A 27293-nucleotide genomic window follows, 5' to 3' on the forward strand; every position below is an offset into this window, starting at 1 on the left:
ACCTTTGGAGATACACTGTCTACAAATATTTTTTATAAACCTACTGATTCCCACAGCTGTCTTGGCTATACCTCTTACAACGCTGCCTCATGTAAAAATACTATTCCTTCGTCTCTGCTGCAGGATGAGGCTTTCCTATACAGGACATCAGAGATGTCATTGTCCTTCAAGAATGGGATTTTTCTTTGTCCACCATTGACCTTTGCCATCACCCACATCTCCTCCATTTCCCAGATATCTGCCCACAACCTCATCTTCCCACTGCCTTAGCAAGGATAAGAGTTCCTCTTGTCCTTACCTGAAACATCCCATGAGCCTCTGCATCCAACAGATCATTTCCTGCAACTTCAGCTATCTTTAATGGGACCCCACCACCAAAGACATCTTTACCTCCCCCCACCATCTCTCCGCTTTCCACAGGGTTAATTTCCTCCACGACTTCCTTATCCATCTAACCCTCTCCACTAATCTGGCACTTATCCCTGCAAGCGGCATAAGTGCTACACCTGCCCATTCACCTCTATTCAGGGCCCCAAGCAGTCCTTCCAGGTGAGACAACACCTCACCTGTGAATTTGTTGGGGTCATCTATTGTGCCCAGTGCTCCTCTAAATTGGTGAGACTCGACATAGATTGGGCCTTTGCTCCATCCGCAAAAAGTGGAATTTCCCAGTGGCCAACAATTTTAATTCCTATTTCCATATGTCTGTCTATGGCTTCCTTTTTTTTTGCCACAATGAAGCCACTCTCAGGTTGGAGGAATAACACCTCATATTCTCCAACCTGATGATATGAACATCGATTTCTCCAGTGTCTGGTAATTTCTCCCCTCCCCTCGTCTTCAATTTCCCACTATGGCCTCTTAAATCTTCTCATCTGCCTATCCTATCACCTCTCCCTGGTGCCCCTTCTCCTTCCCTTTCTCCCTTGGACCATTCTCCTATCAGATTCCTCCTTCTCCAGCACTGTGTCCTTTCCACCTATAACCTATCAGCTTCTTACTTCATTCCCCCCACCCCCAACCCATCTGGCTTCACCTATCACCTTTTAGCTTGTTGTCCTTCCCCTCTCCCCACCTTTATTCTGCCATCTTCCCCCTTCCTTTCTGGTCCTGATAACCAATCTCAGCCCTAAATATCAACTTTTTATTCATTTCCATAAATGCTGCCTGACCTACTGAGCTCCTCCAGCATTTTGTGTAAATTACCCTTTACATCTCCTTGCCTAAATTGAGGGAGTGGAGGGCAAGATAGGGACCATGAGTCAGGATGGTTTGGTTGGGTGAGGTGGTAGGGAGTGATCAGGATTTCTCAATTTTCATCTTTTAGTTCAATTTGCTTTCTACTTTCTGCTCTTTCATTTACTCATCCATCATTAGTACTGAAGGACACAGTCATTAAAAAAAAAGTTCTGTTCAAAGGACTGCCTTCTTGTCAGCACACTATCCAGTCCTTTTTATTTTTTATTAGTGTCTAAATAAAGGCAAGCCTGAGGTCAACGCCTACTGTAACCCAGATCTCAGTACTAACATAAGCAAGCTTTTTACAAGATGTAGTAGGTCAGTTATTAGATAGAGCACAAGATGAACCTGAATAAATTTGCTACATCGTGTCATTAATCATTGATGTAAGTTTTAAAATAATTTTGCATTTGGACCTCAAGTCAACTTAAAAACACATGTTAAAAACATATGATCTCTCAATAAATCCAGTTCTTTCAGTCTCCCTTTTCACTCCCTATTCTTAGCCTTTTAAGCAAAAAAAAAATTCCAGGTACCATGTACCATATTCTAATCTCTTGGGTTCCGGAGCAAGTTTAAGATATTAGACTAGCTTTTTAAAAACACAATAGACAAGAGGGAATTTTATTTTGAGGCTGTTTAATATTTATACTTTAAACAAGTAAGATCATTTTCATTATTACATCATGCTACAGATCACTTACCCATCACAAACAAGTCAGGTGTACAAAAACATATTTATCATACAATTATACATATATACAATCACTAAAAAGCACAATTCGTTGTTTACTTTATAAAAAGAGTTACCTAAGTTTTAAAGCTCATTTTGCTTATATGTAAAGATCTAAGTGAAATTACAGCTAACATCTCTATTAGTACAGCCTGCTAACTTGACAATCTTAATCAAACTCTGTGAGTATATGACAGCCTTGTAGTTGACCAAATTATTATCTAATTTTCAGGTACAGAACACAGCCCGCGTAATATTCATGGTTAGGTTTGCAATGCATATAGAAGAGTGGCAGTTTATTAAACCAATTGAAATACATTTTGTGGATCTTGTGCATTTTATAATCAAATTGAGTGATAACTAAGTTATATTCAAATTTTTTGTCATACCCTGTATTCTTACCTGAGTTGATGCAGGCAGATAAAAATAGTTACATTTATTTCATGTCAACTATTTAGACCACGTTTTGATGTTTGCTTCAGTTTTACTGCTTCATAAAAAGGCAAGTAAGTTTGACACTGATTCTGGGTTTTGAGTGGATCACAGGCATTTTAGAATTATATTGATATTTACAATACAAACATTTGAGTTATTTTACACTAAAGCATCAACATACTTATTTCAAAAAACTTCCATAGTTTGTGTAATCTAGAGAAAAGCTATGGATGATCCCGAGAGATGTACAGTACAAAAATGCAATGTCATTTAGTTATAGACTCATAAATATTAGCAAATATGCTTTGTGCATTCTGGTTCATACATACATGAAATTGTGAAGCATTTTTGCTATTGAAAAAAAATCAACATATTTGCAATTGCTGAATTTAGCCATTCAACCTTGGTCATCAGCTCAGTTCTGAGTATGGCTATTTAATATGTGGTAGCTGAGAAGCCATAAATGCCAATGAAGCAGCAGAAGTGATTGCCTATGCTGAACATGCCTTGTAATATCTATGACATTTTTAAAATCTAGACCTATGGAGCTTCTGAGTAATCCTAGGTGACTCTTGAGTCACTATGAGTCATTTCTGATGACTTAAGTACTGATTACACCAGTGAGATTAATCAACTTTTTAAACAGGTTGTCTTGGAGAAATGCAATTTGAAGGCTTTAGAATGATGATTGGCTTTGTCATATATAAACGTTAAATGAAAGCTTCATGCTAGTTTGTTGTTTCAGTGGCTCAACATAGGTTAAGATACATATACAGCATATATTTTTTCTAATTTTTACAAAGCTTTTTAAACAGCAGGAATAAACTAAGAGTATCTTTTCATGCTTGATATTGCAAAGTACTTTGAAATGCAGTTACTATTGTAATTCAAAAATAGTGGTATAAAAACCTTGTAACCTATCAATATGTGGGTCACCATGGCTATTTGATCGTGGTTGATAGAACTGCTTAGTTTCAGTTTATTTAAAACTGACATTAATAAAGATTGATGTATAATCAAGGAATGTTTTACCTCAATTGTCTATCTCCAAGAATGACTAAACAGTCTAAGAGTTTACTGTATGTATTTTTTAAAAATTGTTTTAATTTTACCTTTTTTTTTTGCTTTAACTTCAGATTGCATTGTTAAGAAATGAGGTTATGTTTTATTCTGCATAATTAAACAATCCATATGCACATTAAGTATTTTTGGCATATAACTCCTAACAAAAATAGGAGGCAAATACTTTTGGTGATGATATAATTTGATAATGATAGATGCCTATTATCTATCGATTGTAACATTTGTGATATTTCTAATTTTATGCTAATACCAGTTAAAACTACATCTGTGACATCCTACTAAGTTGTCAATTTTGGTTTCTGAAACCACCAAAGACAATTTTTCATCAAATATCCACTCAAATTCAACCTCCTGCTTAGAGGTGCACTTGATTCTTCATAAACTTGTATTTAGTGTTTGTATTAATGCTCAAGTTTGCAATCTAAAAACTAACCATTTTTGTCTACCAAGGAAAACATAGTTAAATAGTGGAAAAATATCCAGTTATTTTTACCAAAAAAAATCCTCAATTCTTTAACGTTCTATATTCACTCCAGTTGGTATGAGTACTAAAATGATATTAAATTATGCTTATGAAGAGCTGCTTGGATCTATGATCATATGTTTACGGAATGAATCAAGTTGTTCTGCAAGAGCTTTAATTTCTTGCTCTGCCTCTAATAACTTTGTCTGCAGATTTGTGTTTTCAATGTGCAGCTTTTCCTTCTCTTCTCGAAGCTGGGTTCTTTCCTAAAAACAGGAAAAAATATAATTACGTACAACTTTTCAGATTGTTTTGATCTCCTTTTTTCTAAAGCTTCTATTTTACCTTGCTATTAATTTCACAAATATTGGACAACGCTATTTTTGATGTTTTAATTAAGAAACTGGATGAAACTAGATGCTATGGTCTTGCTTAAATCCCTTTAATGCTAAACAACAGAATTTTTATTGAATTTGAATTGGCTCATCCACCTTTGTAAGATCTTCAGTACAGATTATGCAGGTATTAAAGTACTTAAATGTTGATAAACAAAACTACCTATTCTACAAGGAAATGCCCACAGAGAGAAAGAAGAATACATGTTTTAAGTTTTCCTTCATTGCCTGCTCCAACCAGGCTGACACAGTACAGTTGACTAGGATATGTTGTCTTACTTTGGTTCAGTGATATTATTGAAATAGATGAGTGGATGGATATCACACAAACAACTATTTCCTGAGCACTTTTTTCTAAACGAGTGTATTAGATATAGAAATTGAAGTTTAGTTTTAACATGTATTTTTTAAAATAATGGGGTGTATTGGTACATTGACCAAAATATATGTACTTTTGCCTCTTAAGTAGTTTAATTATGATTGAGCCAAGGGGAAAAATCAGTTCTTATCAGTTCTTACCTTTTCTAGTTGAAATATTCGATGGTCCTTAGTAAAATCATCTCCTTTAGGCTTATGAAAGGAAGCCATGTTTTCCCATTTAACACAAGGTCTTCTGCGAGCTGGAATAGGGCTTGGGCATAGTGGAAGTATATTTGGAGATAGCAGTGAGGTGTCTGTCTTAATTTTTCCCAGAGAAGCAGCTTGATTTCCAGTGGTATCTGTGTCTGAGATAGAAATGTCTGTTTGCGAAGACTTGTGCATTACAATAGGCTTCAGTCTTACTGAAACTTTCTGTGCTGAGCTGCCCATTAGTACGATAGTGCGGTCCTTCCGTTCAGAATGGTTATGAGCTTCTTCGTTAAAGTACGAAAATGGTCCATCCTCATTTCCTGCAAAATTTGTAATGTGAAAGGTGTCAGAAAATTGTAGAGAATGAGATAATATACTCATGGACAACCAATGGCTTTCTATGTGTTGATTTATATATACTCTTCTGTTACAGAATCCTAGAACATAGAAACAGACCTTGGTCCATGGGGATCAAGATGCTCCATCCAAGCTAGTCCTATTTGCCAGTTTTGGCCCATAACCTTTTCAATCCATATACCTGTTCAACTGTCTGAAAAATTGCTATTGTACTTGCCTCAGCCACTTCCTCTTGCATCTCATTCCACATGTATACCACCCTTGGTGTTACAAAAGTTAACCCTTGTAATCCTCTTAAATCTTTCCCTTCTCACCTTAAACCTATGTCCTCTAATTCTTGATACTTCAACTCTGAAGTCCATTTACCCTATTTATGGCTCTCATGATTTAATAAACCTCTATTAAGCTTATTCCTTGGAGCAAAGGAGGCTAAGGGGCAAAGTCCTAACCTCTCCAACCTCTTACTATAACTCAGTTCCTCAACGTTTCATGTAAATATTTTCTGCACTCTTTCTAGTTCAATAATATTTTTCTTATAGCAAGGTGACTAAATCTAAACACATTACTCAAAGTGCAGCCTCACCAATGTCCTGTATAACTGCACCTTGACCTCCTAACTTTTATACACAATGCCCTTCTTTACCACTTTATCTGTGACTCAATGAAACATGGTACTCGTACTCCAAGGTACCTCTGTTCTACAACACTCCCCAGTATCCTGTTATTCAGTGTGAAAGTCCTACAATTTTCCAAAATGTAACACCTTGCAGTTATCCAAATTAAATTACATTTGCCATTCCTGGACCCACTTATTCTGTTGATCAAGATCTTTCAACAATTTTTGATAATCTTTTTCACTGTCCACTCTACCACCTATTTTAGTGTCATCTTATAGGTTCTGATCCAGATCATTGATAGGCATGACAAATAATAATGGGTCCAGCATTGAACCGAGGCACACCACAAGTCACAGGCCTCCAGTCTGAGTAACACTCTGCTAACATCCTCTGATTTATTTGCTAAGGCATTTAGCCAGCGCCCCCTGGAGTGCATGAAGTGTAACTGTCCAAAGCAGCCTACCATGTGGAACGATCATTACTTTGCTACCCTTTTAAGAGGTAGTCTTCTGGCACCTGACTCTAGCAATGATGTAAACATTGCAGCCAGAGTTCTCAGAGTTTTACTACTAGCCTGCTGCAGTATTCTTGGATACACTTGGTCAGATTCTGGAAATGCTCTACCTTCATTCCTTCTGAGACATACAGCTCCTCCTTTACTGTATCACAGACTATCCCATTTACTTATCCTACTTCCACAGCCTTCATGTCTTCACAGTAAAAATAGTGGAGAAATGCTAGACCATAAGATATAAGAGCAGAATTAGACTATTCGGCCCATTCCATCATGACTGATTTATTATCCCTCTCAGTCCATTCTCCTGCTTTCTCCCCATGACCCTTGACTCCCTTAATAATCAAGAGCCTTTCAACCCCTGCTTTAAATATACCCATGACTTGGCCTCCACAGCCCTTTGTGGCAATGAATTCTGCAGTTCCACTACCTGCTGGCTAAAGAAATTCTTCTTCAACTCTGTTCTAAAGGGATATCTTTCTATTCTCAGGCTATGGTCTGTTTTTTGACTGCCCCATTATAGGAAACATTCTCTCCACATCCACTCTATCTAGGCTGTTCAATATTTGCTAGGTTTCAGTGAGATCCCACCCTTATTCTTCTAAACTCCAGTGAGCCCAGGCCCAGAGCTATCAAGTGCTCCTTGTATGTTAACCCTTTCATTCCCAGGATCATTCTTGTGAACCTCCTCTGGACCCAGTCCAATGCCAGCACATCCTGGCTTAGAAAAAGGGCCCAAAACTGCTCTCAATACTCCATGTGCAGTCTGACCAATGCCTTATAAAGCCTTGGCATTACATCTTTGGTTTTGTATTCTAGTCCTCTCAAAATGCATGCTAACATTGCATTTCCCTTCCTTACCATGGACACAACCTGGAAGCTAACCTTTAGGAAATTCTGCATGAGGATGCCCAAGTCTCTTTGCATCACTGATTTCTGAATTTTCACCCCGTTTAGAAAATAGTCTACACCTTTATTCCTTCTATCAAAGTGCATGACCATACAATTTCCTACACTGTATTTCTTTGCCCATTCTCCTAATCGTTATTCATTAAGAACCTTGCCCATCTCCTGCAGCTCCACACAAATGTGTCCCTTTTGGTCATTGAGGGGTCTTACTCTCTCTAGTTTCTTTTTCCCAAAATATAAACAGAAAATCTCTTTTAATATTTTTTAATCTCCTTCGCCAAAGTTTTCTCATGTCACTTTTTTTGTTGCTGATTTCCTTCTTGAGTATACTTTTACAATCCTTGTACTCCTCCAGGGATTTTTTTGATCCCAGCTCCCTATACCTAACCCATTCTTCATTTATTCCCGGACAGGATCTCAATATTTTCATCCTTCAGTGTTTCCTGCTTGTAGTAACTCTCAGATCATGCCCTAAGTGAAGCTTCATGCTTAGTAACCCACCAGCTGCCTTAAGATTCCAAAGGGTACTTTCTATTCCATATTGTTTCCTTTCCTGTTCCCTTACTGCAGGAAATTATAAATCTTTTAATAATTCTGTGGATTTTTTTTACATTATTGTGAATGAGAGGACAGTTTTTTAAGTTTAAATTCTCATCTTGGACGAAAAGCTAGAAAACTTCCTAAACTTGGTGGCCAACGTTTCATAGTTTGAAAAGATATGATTTCATTGTGAATGCAGTAGCTTTTAACTTCCAGAATCCCCTAAATATAATCTAGCATTTAAGAAAGGAAGTGTGGCAGTCTATCAACCAAAAACCAATTGGGCTGACATTAGGAGGGGAAAATGTTGTAACTTAATTTGAAAGATAAGGTAATATGACCCTTGAGAAACCTGATAACAAGCAGAGTTGATATGGTTTTATGAAAGCAAAGTCATGTTTGACAAATGTATCAGTAGTTTTTAGGGTTTAACTAGCTGCTAACTAAATGAAACACAAGTTGAACCATTTTGCCCTGTCATTCAATATCTTTAATTATATATCATACTCAGATTTAAAATATACAATTGCTGTTTTTAGAATTCTAACTCTAGCCTCTTGATTCCTATCAATGTCTTAAAAACTCCAATCACATCTTCCTTTATTGTTCTAAATTACAGGTTATAGATTTAGTTGCTGTCAATCTTCATAATTTAACTCTTTCTTTAGGTTTCCCTCTTGCACATCTATGATTACCTGTAGAAAATCCAAATATTCCATATCTCCTACTTTCTCACTCAACAGTACAGGTGGAAATATTACGAAGATACAAAAGCAAATCTTCAAGTTCAAATGTTCAAGTTCAAGTTGCTTTTATTGTCATTTCGACCATAAACTGCTGGTACAGTACACAGTAAAAACTAAACAATGTTCCTCCAGGACCCTGGCAATCACTCACTTTGGTCCAAAGAGGAAGAGCACACTACTTTCAAAGCACTTAGAATATAGGTTCTAAAGTGAAATGAGCAGTCGACATCTTGGGTCAAGACCCTTCAGTAGGACTAAAGTGAAATGCCATCCTTGTCCATATATTGTTCAGGTGCAGAAGATATTGAGAGGCTAATAGAACATAGGTCTTTCTGTATAAAGTACCGGGTACTCGAATACAAGTGGATAGTAATAGTATATCTATAGGAAGATCTAGTTAGTTCAGTGCAATAGTACGTCTATGCAGCATGCACTCCAAAGCAATACTTCCAGCTCAGTGGCTGGTACTCAATACCTATGCTCCAGATGAAGTCTAATCAGATCTTATTTAGCTGGGGAGAATAGTAACAGTTCAACCATTTAGGACCAGACTAATTTGTCTTTTTTAAGGATTGGGGTGGGAGGGCAGGATTCTGAATAATTAGAATTATCTACTACAGAGAACTGCATCTGGCTTGTCATGTTTGAAAGTAAGTATTAACTGAAACTCAATGAACACAGGTAATTAGGACAGAGTGGGGAAAATAGTCTGAGCTATATGTTTAACTATACTATTAAATGTGGCAGAGCTGGCTTGAACATCCAGATGGCCCACTTCTAATTCTTAAGTCTTAAATTTAAAAAAAATCAATATTTATTAATTGAGATACAGCATGGATCAGGTCCATTTGAGCCATGCCGCCCAGTAACTCCCAACTTAGCCCTAGCACAGGACAATTTACAATGACCAATTAACCTACCACCAGAATGTCTTTGGATTGTGGGAGGAAACCAGTTCACCCAGAGAAAACCCACACGGGAAGAATGTACTAACTCCTTACAGACAGCAGTGGGGTAACACTTCCTCAGTACTATACTTAGTAGCTACCTACATTATGGCTAGGATTTTGAAGCAATGTTTGAACCCACAAACAGAGGTTGTTAAAATTATTGGGCATCGTGGGATTTATGAAATGTGATTTTTGTATGAAGATTTTGAGGTGGGTACTATGCAGGCCTAAATTTTTGAGTTGATGTTCCAGCTTGTAAAAAGCTCATCGAATTTACTGATAGTTTTTACCTTAACCTTTCCAATTCCTCCTCAGAAAATATCTGAATAGAATTAACTTACTAGCTTTCAAAGAAGAAGAGAGAAGCACTTTTACTTTGATATGGCAAAGATTTGAGACTCAGCACCATAGCTTGATTGAAACCACTGTGTGACCAACATGAGCCAATGCAGGTGGATGAATGATTAGGTTATTTCGAAACTATTACAGAAGATAAGGTTAATCACAATAAAATATAATCAAAAAGTTTTCTGAACATGATTTTAAAGAGCTTAACAAATAAAAGCACAAATTCTACAAAGTACGGGTGTATAGTACCTAGCGGAATGCATCTTTTATTTAAATCACTTAAACATAAAAATATCAATAGGACCATTTCTAAATGTTATTTTAATCCAGAAAGTACACTATTGTATGAAAGGTAATATTACCAATGTTGTAGCCTTTAGTTCCAGCAGGACAGAGTGCAGTGGGAGTGGAGCTTGATGTTGGACTGGAGTCTGTGGCCTTGGGTCTGTTTTTGCATTCCAGGACCACCAAGTCTCGACACTGTTTGTGACAGTTCATGCCACAGTCTGGGTGATGAAAAATCAACAATTAGAAACGCAATATTTGCAACAGCAGAGAAATTTCCAACTATTAAATTAACAGTCTGTGTGAAGCTGGTGTGAAAAATTTTCATGCACAGAGAGTAGCCAACCATTTTGCAATGTGTGATGTTGCTTTGGGCAGCTATAAACATAGGAAGGTTTTTTTCTCCCAGCATAATTAAGACCATAAGACATTTGAGCAGAATTGGGCCACTTGGCCCGCTGAGCCTGCTCCACCGTTCTATCATGGCTGATTTATTAACCCTCTCAACCCCATTCTCCTGCATTCTCCCTATAACCTTTGATGCCCAACTAACTAAGAACCTATCAACCTCTGTCAAGTATACTCAATGACTTGGCCTCCACAGGTGTCCATGGCAATGAATTACAGAGCTTCTTCACCCTCAGGCTGAAGAAGTTCCTTCTCATCTCTGTTCCAAATGGATGTTCCTCTTTCCTAAGACCTGTAACCTCTGGTCCTAGACTCACCCTCTGTAGGAAATATCCTCTCCATGTCCACTCCGTTAAGGTCTTTTAATGTTTGATAGGTTTCAATGAGATCTCACCCTCCCCTTCTTCTAATCACCAGCAAGCACAGGCCCAGAAAGGAGTGATGAATACAGGGCCCTGGTGGCGGATTTTGTCAAATGGTGCAAGCTGAATCATCTGCAGCTCAACATCAGTAAGACAAAGGAGATGGTAATGGTCTTTAGGAAGACCAAGCCTGCACTGCTGCCTGTTACTATTGATGGTAAGGACCTACAAGAACCTGGGGTACACTTGAGTGGAGCACCAACAGAGAGGCTGTATACAAGCCTCTACTTCTTGAGGAGACTGAGGTCCTTTGGACTGTGCAGGCCTCTCCTTCACATGTTCTACCAGTCTGCCATTGCCATTGTCTATGCAGTGGTGTGCTGGGCAATGGCATCAACACAGGTGATGCCAACAGGCTCAATAAACAGATTAAAAAGGCTGGCTCTGTTATAGGAGTCAAACTGGACACTGAAAGCTGCAGTAGAACAAAGGACCATACAGAAAATCCTGGCAAATCTAGACATTGTTTCTCACCCTCTGCATGCAGAGGAGCACTTTTGGTAATAGACTAAATTACTCCAAAGAGCGCTATATGAAGTCATTCTTACCTTCAGCCATTAGGCTCCCTAATGAGATGCTCCTCTCTTATTAGACCGTTTGAGGTAACTTACTTTTTATTCTTTCTAACTTCTCTTCTAATATTTGTATAACTGTGCACTTGTAATGCTTCTGTGACACTGTAATTTCCTTTGGGATCAATAAAGTATCTACCTATCTATCAGATGCTCCTCATACAATAGCCTTTTCATTCCCAGAATCATTCTAGTGAAACTCCTCTGAACACTCCAATGACATCACATCTTTACTTAGATAAAGTGTCAAAAACTGCTCACAATACTCCTTAACCAATGTCTTATAAAGCATCAGCATCATATCCTTGCTCTTATATTCTAGTTCTCTTGAAATGAATGCTAACATTGAATTTGCCTTCCTCACCACCAACTCAACCTGAAAGTTTACGGAATTCTGCACAAGGACTCCCAAGTCCCCTTGCATCTCAAATTTTTGAATTCTCTCTCTATTTAGAAAATAGTTTGCACTTTTTTTTTTTAACCAAAGTGCCCATTCTCCCAATTTGTCCAAGTCCTTCTACAGACTCCCTGCTTCCTCAGCTCCATTTGACCCTCCACTTATCTTTGTATCATCTCAAACTTGGCCACAAAGCCATCAATTCCATCATCCAAATCGTTAGCATACAACGTGAAGAGAAGTGTTGCCAATACCGACCCCTACAGAACACCACTTGGCACTGGCACCCCAACCAGAAAAGGCCCCCTTAATAGTTAAGTGCTGTACAAATTTATAGCCTTTAAATACGATTAGAAACATGTTAGGTATTTCACAAAACATTTAATTAGTTTAAGAACAGCTAAGGTAACTGCAGTGTCAGAATATATAAACTACGGTAATAATGCTTTCACAAATTTATTTCATTTGTTGTCTAAAGGCTCATTCTTCCTATTCCTAGGAATATACAGGAAATGTAAATATAGGTGTCTCCTTTCAATGTTCTGATAGCATTGTTAAAATTTGTAAATAATGCCAACAGGTCTCTCCTTTGTTTTATCAGCTTGTATTGTATGTTAACATCTCAGTTAAGGCATTAGTAGTGGTTACCACACGCGCGCACACACACATCCTCAGAACTTCCACTGCATCAGATTGGTCCCAATACTGAAAATGAAATGACTGTGTTCTGTAACACTAAGCTTAATTAATATTTTGTGTTTTCTGATTCACAACTGCCTTTGATCTTGTGCCTATATATTTTCAAAATCTTTGGAGTGTTTTGAAGTTATTCGCCTTTGTTTGGTCAAAAAAGTAAATTGCTGCATCCAAAACTGCAGCTTTGGAATTATTAATCTGCACTGGTAAAGGGGTAAAGATTTACCCTGATACTGTGTGGATTTGTTGATCAAATCCCACCTTGGGGTGAAAGGCTGTAAGCATCTCATTCACTTTACCAAGGAGAAAAGAAATGCAGTTTGTGATGGAGTAATGCTGAGTGGTCATCTACTTGAAATATTTATTACTGTATTTCTATCACCACAGGTGCTTCCTGATCTTGTGAGTTACTTCAGCAGCTTGATTTTCAGTTTTGTAGCATCCATAGTTATTTAATGAAAACCTTCCTTTAAAAAGATCATAAAGACCTTTGTAATGAGCTGACCCTAGCCTGCCATTGTTCCCTGCACAATTCCTGCTGCTGCAATTGACCTGGATTCATAACTCATCTCGTGAGGCGTAGTGGCAATAAGTAGTCACGAGACCCTAGGTGCCAGATTTGAGGACTTGCTCCTGCTGTGCAGATATGTCCATTTTGCCACTGTCAAGGGCCTCCTTCTGACAGTCAACGACATTTAAACACATTTCAAATTGATGTAAATCATTTTCAAAATGAAACAAATTTATTTGAACTATTAAAGTTTAAAAACAAGGATTTAAAGGGAAATGAAAATAAATGATCTAACTCAGCTTTTTATTCAAGGTCGGTGATCTGTTTAAATAAATTGTATTATTCTACTTCTGCCTGCAATATAAAGTGGATCCAGCTGCTCGACTCAGATTCCAGCACACTGGCCTCTAACCTCCAGTTAATTTCATTTGCCCATTGCAATGGGCAATAGTGACAATCAGAGACAAAGTGACGTCTGATGGGGATGTCATCAACATTTCAGTATGAAACTGTTGTAATAATCTTTAAGTTTATCAGTTCAAGCTTGATTATGCTAGATAATTTTAATGACCATTACAATAATTAATGCCTCATAATACCAAACTTTTTTTTGTCTTTATCTATGTTGTACATTACTTTGCTGATAAATTGATTATAATTTGTTCCCTTTGGTTTGTGAAGTCATTGTCAATTATTCATACTTTATTTAACTATTCATACATTGGCAAAATTGTAGCTGTACATTGCTTGATTTCAGTAATTTAGTTAACAAAATTCAGTTTGCTGTTCAAAATTCAGTTCAAAATATCAGCCAGAGAAAGCAGTTTTTCAATTGGCACCATTCCTCAACGGAATTTATAAAAGTGATTCCACAATGTCACAAATATATTTGCATAAACTTGCTCTGCATATTGAGAGATTACCAAAATGCTTAAGCATAATTAACGTTCATTTGAAGAAATGTCATTTACCTCTGCATCTGTACCCTTGTTTAATGACACCCCAGATCTGCAAAGAATAAACAGATGTTACCTTATTTTAAAGAATGAATAGTTAAACCTAAAATTGGACAATCAATTGCGTTTCCTGAGAAATAGCCAACAAGGTAACATTTATTCACCATCTCCACATATCTTGAGGACATTAACATCAATCACATGGTGTGACAGTAGAATTGGTAACAATTGGCACAAGTATAATGATGCCATCGCTTCTCTAAAGTTGGGTTATTACAACACTGTTACAATTCTAATAAATTTCCAGGTACTATCTCACAAATCAGATGATTTAACTAATTCAAGTTCACTGCATGTTCAAGTGGGATTTTAATTTACAAACCCAGCATGATTACCATTAAAATGTTTTATGTATTATCTAAGTGCTGCTGGAATAATTACTTGTCAAAAACTATCAGGCTATTTTACATCTGATTCAGAGACAGGCCAGGAAATGATGGGAGAAGATTGCTTACAAATCCAGCACAATTGTCACAGAAGGTAGGCTTCAGATATGTTGTCTCTTGGAAATTATGGAGAAAGCCCTGGACGGACTTTGAGAAGATGGAACTGGACCTCATAAAATAGGCTGTAATTTCCTCTCTGCTTATTAGTCCTTCACTGTAAAATGAGAATTTTTCATTAGTGCGGCTTTTACATACAAGTGGAACAAATATTTAACTGGAGCTCTGTGTAAACTATTCTGGTAAAAAATGGTAGCAAAAGCAGACTTCAGGCTTTGGTACAAATTATAATCTGCAATAATCACTGTACTTTCTGCCACATTTTAAATAACTCACAAGTGAGAACAGTCTTGGCACAATATTGAGTACAATTAAACCATGCTGTCAACAAACAAACCTGTACTTGGGCAATCATTTGTGTCACACTCAAGAAGAAAACAGTGCTGCATGATGACATTGATTTGCTTTATTGAAGAGTCAAAGATGTATGCTTAGCTTACTATATACTGTGTGCACCTTTTGAGAGTAAAAGACTATTGATTAATGTAAAGATGTAATATGTTTTCCTTCAGAATTGTGTAATATACACTGTTTTAATAGCTGCAATCAGCTTTTGATTTATGTGAGTGCCATTTTAGTTACCACCATTTTGGTGCTGGACTGGTGTGGTGACGTCATGAAGCTGTAAATGTTACTTCTCTATTGCAATAGTAGTAAACACTAAGCTGCATGTTAAATTCCTGACCATGAATGGATTTAGATTTCTGATGCAGGCTAAGTAATGAAAAACCTTAATGGTACTCCTGTCAAAACTGACTGAAGTTTTCAAAAATTTATCATGCTATTTTAACAATTGCTGATGAAACACAAATGGACTAAGTTCAAACACACCAGTAAACCCATTATGCCATATTCTTCAAATGGTAATACTTAACTGTAAAGACAGTAATGACATTCTTTTAAGTGCATTTCTGACTCTTTGCTAAAATGGCTTGCAGAGAACTGGCCTACTAAGAATCCATTTTTAAAAATATAATGTCGGATATACTCCTGTTTGCCCTTTGTCAAATGTTGCTTAAGAGAATGTGTTGTATTTAGACTAATAAACCAAGTGTGAATATGGTAGTGGCACATTTCACTATCTCCTTTCTCTCGTATCAAGCATTACAATTACTGTGTAAGCCTACGAATAATGCACCTGTACAATTGGCATCAGGATTGAGTTGTTCATGTAGACCTTTGTTAATTTAGTGTGCCAGTTTGTTGCTTCACATGTAAATTTGTTCATTTCTTTGCACTTAGAATTTTCTGTATCCTGCTAGAGACATCAGTGAGTCATTCCTGTATTTATAGAAATAAATACTTGTTGTAATTGCTAAACAAAAATAATAGCCGTGCAAGAGTGGTGATGGTGCTCTCTGTGAAGAGTTTGCTTGTTCTATCCGTATGTTTCCTCCCAGCTCCTAAAGGGGTCCTGGTAGGTTAATTGACTACAGTAACATTCTCAAAAGGATGGTGATTGATGGGAATATGTGAGCAAATTGATTTGCAGGGATGTAGTGAAACAAGAGGGAGCACGAGTCCAATGGGTTTGCTTCCCTATAGCTGGTGTGTACCTGATTGCGGGGTGGGGGGGGGAGAGATAGCTTTTGTCCATTGTTTGTAAGATTAAGGTACTTGATATAAATCATGGAGAGTTTAGGGAAGGAGCAGAAATGCTTGATTCAATTATGGTATGAAAAATTGAGGGCTATTGAGGAGGAACTGGGGCAAACCTGCTTCCAATGAAAATAGGGTTTAATGCAAATCCATAGGGTAATTAGGAGAATCACCAAAGAGATGAAGGAGAAAATCTTTTGTTTAACCAGTGAACAGTGAGTAGAAGGTGAGGGAATAAGGAAATACGCAACACATGGTAAAATTTGGAAAGGAACATTGAAAACAGGCCTGGAAGATGAATTGGGATATTTAACTTTATATAAATTAGTTGCAATGAGATTTTCTTCCATTCACAACTGTGAATTATAGTCAGATTAGATACAGAAAGAAAAAATGGAGAGATTGAAATGAGAATGGATGGCAGAAAACATGTAAAATCTCAAAAATAAATTTCTACCTTCCAACTTTACTCTTTTCTGAATTGAGAACGAGTTGCATTGTGCGAATACATAATGATAGATTTTGTCATTTAATAGTGGTTTTAAATTATATTTGCAACACAATCTTCAGCCTCTCAAGAGACTGAGAGTGAATTCTTCTTGTTAAACTAACAAAGCATTTTTACACTTAGTACCTGATGATTTCTCAATCCAGGACTCTTCTTGACACAAACTGCTGGAATTTTATAGATAATGTGTGACTTTATTATAGGCACAGAATTTGTTAGCAAAACTATCACATTCCAAGGGAGTTGCTTTCCCTTAATCAAGTATATAATCAACAAAGCTGTAGAGAAAGAGCAGAGGAATGAGAATAATGGGCTAATGCTTTCAAAGACCTGGCATGCATCTAAAATGTCTTCCTTCAGTACTGTTGCATGTGTGTGTAATAAAAATACAAACTCAGAAAAACTGAGATTATGACCTGAACATTTAACTCTTTCAGTCATACTAAGAACATTCAGTTCTGTTGGAATGCATACCATCATACTTTTGGGACATTTTACACCATTGTGAAATTGCTTTACCTACCAATCTCTATCCATAACGCAAAAGGAAAAAGGAAAACTGGCAGCAATCTTTTCAAATTCCTCCTGTGAGATATAGCCATCCTGATCGTGATCATAATTTTTAAAGACTGACTGCAGAAAACATATAAAAGATTACATTTATTATATGCTCTAATTATAATAATGAACAACCTTGCATTGTACTAGTAACTAGGTTCACATTAAGGTTGAAAGGGCAACTTTGGGAATGATATCTGCCAAATGTTATCTTAAATGTGGAAACTGCTTTAAAATGTAATTGTCTTTATCCAAACCAAATGTTAAGTTTGTGAAAAATAGGAGCAAGAGTTGACAATAATGCTGGTTAAGCTTGCTCTGCCTTTTAAGATCATGGCTGGTCTGATCTTGACTCACTTTTCAGCTTTTCCCTATATAATGCTCAATCCCCTGCTACTTCCAATTTCTGTCGAATAGCTTTAAACATGGTCAAGGTTTCAACCACCACACCATCAGAAATTTTTCCCTATCTTAAATGGGTGAATGTTCATTTTGAATCCAAATCCTCAAATGGTTGGTTTAATTTAATATCAGAGAATGTATACAGTATACAACTTGAAATTCTTACCCTGCAGAGACATTGATTTGAACATTGTCACCTGTGAAATGAAACATCCTCTCAGCATCTAAACAACTTCCACCCAAACCCCTCTCCCTCAGTATTGTATGCACTAATAAAAAGATCATCTCTCATTCTTCTAAATTCTGATTGCAAGACTAACCCACTTGTTACAGATTCGCATTACTGAAACTGGAAAAACCATTCACCAGTTGCAAGTGTTCCACGTGATTAGGTTGATCTCTATTCCTATATTCTACTTGGAAAAAGCAGTATTATTTTCTACTGAAATAAAATTCATTGATGTGATCTAATCTTGGGAGGGGACTAGAACTTTCACCCAGTCTTCAACCTTTTAGAGGGAAATGTCAATTTTCACCAGTATTCTTCCCCACTTCTCCTCTATGTTGGAAAATTAGCAACAACAATTTTGGTATGGGAAAAACTCACGTCAACCATCCGTTGAACATGTTTGCTGACGGTCTTCGGATCAGGCTTTGGGGAAATTCCAGGGGCCCAGTCTGCTACAACAGGTGGCTTGCAAGGAGTTGTAGGCTAAATAAAACAAAGCCCTATAAGTTACATTGCAATGTGTGTGTGGGAGAAGGACATGTATTAACGTGATTGTTGGATACTTGAATCATCAAGCAGTTCTGACAACCTGATACAATTTCAGACAATAGTAACCTCTTATTAATTTTGTGGAAGCTATATGTATCCAAGAATAATTATACGTTGAGTCTTTGCTATTTTAAACTGTTGATGGCCACTGATAAGTCATAAATCTGGTATTCCTTTTTAAACAAGTTTTTTATAATTATTAAATAATAAAAGAATGTGTGAATTTATCTTGCAACAGTTTCCAATTCTCCATTATATTAAAATAAGTATTCCACAGCCTCAAATATTATAAACTAAAATTATCATAAGGATAGGGATGCCAAAATATGCACTGGATAAGTTCAGCAGGGTCTCCGATCTGAAACACTAGCTCTGTTTTTCTTTCCACAACTGCAGTCTGGCCTGTTTAGTGTTTCCCGCATTTATGGTGTTTTTCCTGTTTTTTTTGCAGATTTCTAACATCTGTAATGTTTAAATTTTCAGGTACTTTGAACAGTTTTAGTCTTCATATTATCAAAACAGACAGGAAGACAATTGAGAAACTGCGAAGAAAATGCGAGCTAAAAAACCAAGCAGAGATTTTATCGGCCAATATTGGACTGGCCGGAGGCCCTTGCTATGGAATAGAGAAGACTGAGGAATTTTACAGGGTGCATGTCAGAAAAAGTTTTCTTAGGTCAAATTTATAAATAAAAGACAGCCAATAATGAATTCACAAGAAATTATTTTACCTAGTCAATTGTTAGAATATGGGAGTCATTGCCATCAGGAATATCTGAGGTAAATGGAGCTGGGATGCTAACTAAATTCAACATTGAGTAAAGAACAAATGGAACACAAAGAATCAGCACACTTGTACTGTTAGTTTACACTAATTCTATTGTTTTTCTTTGGGAAAGAAACACCAAAAACCCATTTGCCACAACTATTAGACCAAATCATGATAAGGTTATTGAAGTGGTGATTTCAGTGATAGATAAACTGCTAGCCCAATTGTGCAGAAACTTCTCAACAAGTGATGTAATCTATTTTGAAAATACTCTAATATATCCAGATAGTGAGTAATTTAAACTGGTTTAACTTGGATTACACCTCCTTGGATGGGAAAAAGAGTACACATTAGCACAGGGATTCAAACCAATAATGCATCATTAATTAAACAGTTTTGTTCAGATATGTCAGCTTAATTTTGAATTTGGACAATTGTATAAAATAAGGGGTATTTTATCAGGTCTGATGGATTAATACTTGGTTTACATATGCAGTATATCAAAAAAGTGACACAATAAAACAAATGTCTTAAATTCAGGTCATCTTGGCTTCCCAATTTCAACAAATGCTTAACTCCATACAGTATCTCATTTATAAATACTAAAAAAGGTCTATTACTTCTAATGTAACAAAGGTTTCTCTTTGCAATGTAAAGCTTCCCAGACTTTTAACATGCTTTCAGCCCAAAATCAATTACATGCTTGCTTAAAAAGCGGTAAAGCTTCTGATTTAAACACGATCAAATTTGATTGTCTTTCAAATTTAACCACCCGCAATTTCACGATATATAATTTATCTGGCAATCTGACAAGATAATTGCTGCTACAATCGGCAGTAATGCATATCACAATATGGCACTTAATATGAAACAGTAATATCAAATGACAGAAATAATATAAGGAAACTTTCTTACTGGGGCTTTATTGTTTCGTGGCTCGCGTGCATATGAAAGCTCATAAATTTCATCTTCTGAGTAGTAGAGGTCTAGTGAGAGCTGAAATAGTGCAGAGTACCAGTTAAACAAACTGCTTTCAATAAATGTTTCCGTCTTCACTCACTGCACCCATGTTTGGTCAGGACCTTTCATTCTATATTGATAGACCCACTAATTATGAAATGTTATACTCACAGTTCAATTAATGATTTACTGATGATTCAAACTACTGCAAATACCTACAGAGGGCACCAGTAACTCTGATTACAGATGGCCTACATTAACATACAGTCTCACTTTATTTAATTGCATCAATAAAACCTTTTAAAGAAAACCAAATATGGAATATTTTAGACTAAAATCTCAATGATGTTCATGGCTCGTGATTCTCTCACCTCTTCTTGACCACATTGCTGGAATAAGATTATACAGGTTTCCTCGTCCAGAACTAAGGTCTTGCAAATAAGCATTACAGAGAACATTAACACTGAGGACCAAAGTAGACAGACAGACAGACAGACATACTCTATTGATCCCGAGGGAAATTGGGTTTCGTTACAGTCGCACCAACCAAGAACAGTGAAGAAATATAACAACATAAAACCATAAATAATAAGTAAATAATGCCAAGTGGAAATTAGTCCAGGACCAGCCTATTGGCTCAGGGTGTCTGACACTCCGAGGGAGGAGTTGTAAAGTTTGATGGCCACAGGCAGGAATGACTTCCTATGACGCTCAGTGTTGCATCTCGGTGGAATGAGTCTCCGGCTGAATGTACTCCTGTGCCTAACCAGTACATTATGGAGTGGATGGGAGTCATTGTCCAAGATAGCATACAACTTGGGCAGCATCCTCTTTTCAGACACCACCGTCAGAGAGTCCAGTTCCACCCCCACAACATCACTGTAACTACAAAGGTTATCTAACTCTTGCCCTATTCCATACTCACCAAATGTTTACTAGTGCCTTAAGGTTTCAGAAATAGATACATTACTTTTACATTCCCTCTCTTTATCTGGATGTGCTGTTCTAGTGCTTCTAAGACTGGTCTATAAGGCCACCAAGGTCTGGGTTCACATTCATTAGAACCATTTAACATAAAAATACTTTCAAAAGCTTATAGGACATAATTTAAACTGGCATAGCAAGCAGCAAATTAATGGGCAAAATAAATTCACTGGCAAATACATCTCTTAAATCAATGCAGCAAAAAAAAAGCTGACTGATTAATAGTCTTATTATTTGAACAATACAATCCAAGTACACAGAGATCAGTGAAAATCTATTCCTTTACAGTATATATTCACCACCACCCCTACCATTTATCCCCAGATTTTACTATCTTTACCGGCTATGACAAGTATAGGTAAAGGAATAATATGTCCACTGCTGCTCTTGAGCGGGCAGTTTGGAGAGGCATAAAGTTCATGTTATTGGTGACACAGTCCAGAGTTCTGCTCAGCATCTCGTGAGAGAAAAACAAGTTACTCGAACAAAAATTCAATTTTTTATATGTCTCCATAAAGCCTGGCATTGAATTACATTATAATTTTTTAATGTAATGCTCAATGTTCAACAATACCATTGGCAAATGATCCTGGAAAAATCATAGTATTTAACACTTAATAGAGAAGCAAGTTAATGGTGGCCAGTCTGACTATTTCTGACTGATTTGCATCTTGATTTATTATCAGCAACTGGATTCTATTTCACATTCAGTAATGGCGTGCCCAGAGGTTAATAATCCCTAATAAGATGCTGTAATTCATATATGTCAAACTCAAGGCCCGCGGGCCAAATCCGGCCCGCGGTGGAATTATCTTTGGCCCGCGAGATAATATCTAATTACTATTAAAGCTGGCCCCAGTAATCGAAGCGCCTATGGCGTATGATATGGCTAATGCTGAGTTTATTCAGGCACCAGGTTTTCAGGGTTTTTAGTGTTTATTCGGTAGTCTTGCTCGGCAGTCTTCTTCATAAGAAACGGAATTTGTGAAGTGAAACACTTTGTAGTTATAGCAGAGACTGAGACACATGAGAGCAGGCTGAAAAAACGGAGGCAACGAAAACTGCGTTCGCACGCGTCCGACTGATCCGGCCCACATGAAGCTGCATTTTGCTCAATCCGGCCCGTGACCTAAAATGAGTTTGACACCCCTGCTTAATTGAAGAGCACTAGGTGAATTTGTTTGATTACACCTTGCGACAGCGATGGAGCAGGCAGATTTTGCACTCTCACCAATCATCTGCATGCCTTTCAAGCATTGACTCTTCTGCAACCAGCACTGCAAATACTTAAGGCAGCTCACTGGCTTTCCAAGTGAATCTGCCAAAACAGTGCAATCCAATTAATATTTACTGATTAGAATTGAAATTCAAAATTCTGCTTGCAGAATGAACCTTCTGCTTGCAGAAGCTCTGCTAAACTAAATGGTCTCTGTACAAACACATAGGAAGCACTGTGGCAAGCTCAAAGTGAAACAAGAACACAAAATGTATTTTTGCTTTTGCAACTGTATTTTGTACTTTGGTTCAACTTATTGCTGGCCATGTGGTTGAGATAAACCACAGGAAGAAAAGGACAGCTGTATTTAAAAGACTTATCTTTATGAGAGAAGTGTGCTGTACAGTACATCTTTGATAAACATTAAGGAAATACAACTAAAAAACCTGCATTTATGTAGGATAGGTAATTTAATGAAACACTCAACGACAATTAATAAGACACAACAGAATTAATATTGCCAAGTAGAAGGATGGTAATAGCAAATAGAAAACTGATACCGCAGACCAAGCCACAGAAAGATGTTTCGGAGATGACTCAATGCTTGATCAGAGATAGATTTTAAGGAACGTATTAAAAGACAAGAAAGAAGTGGGAAGTAAGGAAATAATTAGAGCCTCACACACAAAATGCTGAAGGAACTCAGCAGGTCAAGCAGCATCTATGGAAATGAATAAACAGTCAACATTTTGGGCCGAGACCCTTTTTTCAGGACTGGAAAGGAAGGGAAAGATGCCACAATAAAAAAAGGTGGGAGGAAGGGAAGGAGGATAGCTAAAAGGTGATAAGTGAAGTCAGGTGGGTAGGAAAGATAAATGCCTGAAGAAGAAGGAATCTGATAGGAGAGGAGAGTGGACCATAGGGGTAAGGGAAGGAGGAGGGAACCCAGGGGATGGTAACAGGCAGGTGAGAAGAGGCAAAAGTGTAGAATAGAAAGAGAGGAGAGGGATTTTTTAATCAGAAGGAGAAATTAATATTCATGCCATCAGATTGGAGGCTCCAAGATGGAATATAAAGTGTTACTCCTCCACCCTGATGGTGGCCTTATTCTTAACATAATTAGAGCTTAGGGGTAAGGCAGCTGATTTTGAAAGTATATATTAGGGGAGTGCAAGAAGCCAACATTTGTAAAGGTAAAATAATAAAGTTTGTATGCTTGAAGGACATGTATAAATGGCAGTGCTGATGAGGCACTAAGTGGGGTCAGTACTAGAGGAAAAGAGAATGGTAAAGATCTTTGTTCATTAAGAAATATGAAAAATTGCCCTTTAACTGTTCAGTTATGCTGGGTCTCAGCCCGAAATCTCCACTATTTATTCCTCTCCATGGATGCTGTTGGAGCAGATTCTATGGGCCAAAGGGCCTAATTCTGCTCCTATGTCTTATGGTCTATAACCTGCTGAGTTCCTCCAGCATTTTGTGTGTGTTACTCAGTTAACAGCATCTTACTTTGAATTAGTAAAGTTCATTCTTAAAGTGTATCACTTTATTTATTTATTTATTTATTTATTTATTTATGGATCACTTGATTCATAAACTCAAAAGCTCAAGACTCTTGGTAAGTTAAGTTTCCTGCAGCTCACTTTTGTTTTGCTCATTAATTTGCTTGCAACTGAACTGTGCAAGTGAGTTCCTTGTGTACTATTTTGAAGTACTGTGTAACTGTAAAGGTACATCCAGAAGATGGCTTCCTTTTGCTTTGTCCATTTTAGTACCACATTAATACATGTAACATGTAAACTGGCATTTTGATATGGAAGTGACAACTAGGTGAATCATACTTAGTTGCTTACAACATAGGTTTCACATTGCAGTTAAGTTAAAATTTTGTTTTTCCTCAGGATAAATAAATGAAAACTTTAGAAGCTTTCAGAAGATTGGAGCAAATAGTTTTAATAAAAATGCCGAGGTTCAAAGCTTTTGAACCGTTTAGCTTGACTGATAAGACATTGTATAGTAATAGTTATAAAAGGCTATGGTGGTGATATATTTGCAAACACAAGGAAATCTGCAGATGCTGGAAATTCAAGCAACACACACAAAATGCTGGTGGAACGCAGCAGGCCAGGCAGCATCTACAGGAAGAAGTACAGTCGACTTTTTGGGCCATGATGAAGGGTCTCGGCCCGAAACGTCGACTGTACTTCTTCCTATAGAAGCTGCCTGGCCTGCTGCGTTCCACCAGCATTTTGTGTGTGGCGATATATTGAAATTTTTTAATAGTACAGTTGGCCCTCCTTATCTGCAAGGGATTGATTCCAAGACCCCACCCCCACCCCCCCGCGGACACCAAAAAATGCAGATGCTCAAGTCCCTTATTTAACCTGAATCACAACGGTGGTCTTTAGGACCCAGTGGAACCCCGGACTTTATTTAACATGTTCAGTGCGGTGGACATTAGGACCCAGCGTAGCTCTGAATCTGCAGTGTTTCTGTTCACGAAAATAATCACAAACACAATTGAAAAGAAGGCGGAAGTAATAAAGCAATCAGAAAGAGGTGAAATGCCATCGGTCATTGGAAAAGTGTTAGGCTGCAGTCGGTCAAAGATCGGAACAATTTTAATGGAGCATGTGAAAGGCCCTGCCCCGATGAAAGCTACAATTATTACTAAGCGACGCAATGGTTTAATTATTGAAATACGTATGTTTCTTAAGTGTTTTATATGCATAGAAAGGTAAAATATGTACCATATACTAAGAAAAATGTTCGACTGATGCTAAATAATACTGGATGTACCTGTTCCGACTTCAAATCCAACTTAAAGATGGACTCAGTAATGGAACTCATTCATAACCTGGGGACTGCCTGTACTTTTAAGTCATTTCTTGATTACTTATAATACCTAATACAATGTAAATGCTATGTAAGTAGTTGTTATACTGTATTGTTTATGGAATAATGACGAAAAAATAGTCTGTATATGCGCAAACAATGAGTGCTGGAGACAACTTCCGGATTTTCCCGATCCTTGGTTGGTTGGATCCACAGATAAGGAGGGCCAACTGTACTCAACTTTTTTTTGAAAACAAAAACATTAAAATAATACAAATAGCCATAAGTTTGTTCTTACAGATAAAACTGGCTGACAAGTGATCATAATATTTAAATGAATTAATAGCATTTTTCAACACAGTTGAGGAGCAAAAGAATATCAATATTTTATGAATGTTCTAATGGAAAATTCTTTGTCTTTATAATCTCCAGTTACAAAATTAATAACTCCCATTGTGTTTGATCTCCCTGTGAGATACGCTGCCCTTATCTTTGTACCTTCTCTACTCACACAACCTTCAAGTCTCTAATAAGCTCCAGTTTTGATTTCCTGGCAGGTATGGCCTATTAGCAAACTGCTCGGTTAAAGAGGTTTGAAGAATTTCGAAGAATTCAGTGAGTGAAGTGAGGAGCCATGGTTGGCAGATCCAGGTTGGGTTTGTTATGGACTCTATGCTCTTCAATGGTTCTGGATGTTGGTGGCTTGTGATAAAACTGAGAAACTATAGTCAGTTTCAGGACAACATTAGGTCAACATGGGGTTTGCACCTAAAGAGAGTTGCAGACCTGGAACTTAAGCAGTTTCCAACAGCCAGATGGCCATAGGACTGTCACGAAACCAGAGCTACCTTCATCAAATCACCAGGCAGAGGGCAAATCATTCAAACTGAGCACCGGCTGTCAACTCAAAGAATCAAGTCCAGGTGTCTGACCTTAACTTTGTGACCAAAGAATCACAGAAACGAACTTCAATTCTACCCTGGACTTCACATGAAGCCCTTTGTCAGAATCAAGCCGGAAGATGTTACTAGACCTCATGTAACAAGTTCAGCACTTCTGCATTTGTACTTTTTGGCATTTATCTTCAGGAATGACAATGGTTGAAATTGAGTATTTAAGTCTAGATCAGATTATCTGAACAAAAACACCCACTTGCACTTAAATAACACAATGAACACTTCTAGGTTCTGATTCAATGATACAATTTATAGACTTTGTTTGCATTTATCATGTCATTTTTGAGACACTTAATGCCTCAGTATTTGTAATGTCAGTGTGCATTTTTCAGTCTAAGGACTATTTATCATTTGATAGAACAAGCCATCATTGCAGTAAAGACCAACTTACTGTGAGCAAATGAACAAGGTCCTTGTTTGCTTCCAGAGGCGGTACAGTGTTCTGAAGCTGGACAAGCTCATTGATGTGGTTGTACAGAATCTGCAGCTTGTGTATGTTAATCTTGCTATCTTCAACATAGTCTGGCAAGGCTTCGTGTAGTGAGATAAGATCTTTCAAATGGACGCCCAGAATAGGAATCTTGAAGTCTAAGCAATCACTGTAGACACGTCGATAGCTATTGTAGTTTCCACTGGATGAAAGCAGCTCAGTCATTTCATTCATTACCTACATTGAAAATACCAAGATTACAGATTCTGACTATTCTTACTTAAAGGAAACATTTATCTTAACCATACATTTTTTTTCCATTTGATAGTTTTGAGAGAACATGACCAGTTAAAGTACAAGAATGAGTTAATGCAAACACGAAATAGTCTGCATTGCATAAGCAACCTGCCATTGTCCTTCTTTGTATCTGACTTTGCAAAAGAGGTTTCTTCTTGAGATATTGCAAACCTTGCCTAGAGTCAGCTACCATAGGTGTTTAGCTGCCAGGGATCACGTATTGCAGGTTTACCAGCCAGGTCAGCAATCGTTCTATTCTTGATAATAGATTTTAGAGTCCATGGTACTTCCT

General features: G+C 37.3%; 1 protein-coding gene across 8 annotated transcripts in view; it reads right to left on the minus strand.

The window, feature by feature from the left end:
* Positions 1-1861: 1861 nt before the first annotated feature.
* Positions 1862-27293, minus strand: part of LOC140725105 (RAS guanyl-releasing protein 1-like) — a 301300-nt gene continuing 275868 nt past the window's right edge. For all 8 annotated transcript variants that reach the window (XM_073040121.1, XM_073040119.1, XM_073040125.1 and 5 more), the window contains 9 exons: positions 26666-26941; positions 20239-20319; positions 18384-18488; positions 17340-17449; positions 14662-14806; positions 14162-14198; positions 10262-10405; positions 4868-5238; positions 1862-4219 (listed from right to left, as the gene is read on the minus strand). In XM_073040121.1, coding sequence (XP_072896222.1) covers positions 4061-4219; positions 4868-5238; positions 10262-10405; positions 14162-14198; positions 14662-14806; positions 17340-17449; positions 18384-18488; positions 20239-20319; positions 26666-26941 — 1428 coding nt within the window. In that variant the 3' untranslated portion in view covers positions 1862-4060. The remainder of the gene's footprint in view (positions 4220-4867; positions 5239-10261; positions 10406-14161; positions 14199-14661; positions 14807-17339; positions 17450-18383; positions 18489-20238; positions 20320-26665; positions 26942-27293) is intronic.

This window comes from Hemitrygon akajei, chromosome 3, assembly GCF_048418815.1.
Source record: "Hemitrygon akajei chromosome 3, sHemAka1.3, whole genome shotgun sequence".
Taxonomy (NCBI): Eukaryota; Metazoa; Chordata; class Chondrichthyes; order Myliobatiformes; family Dasyatidae; genus Hemitrygon; species Hemitrygon akajei.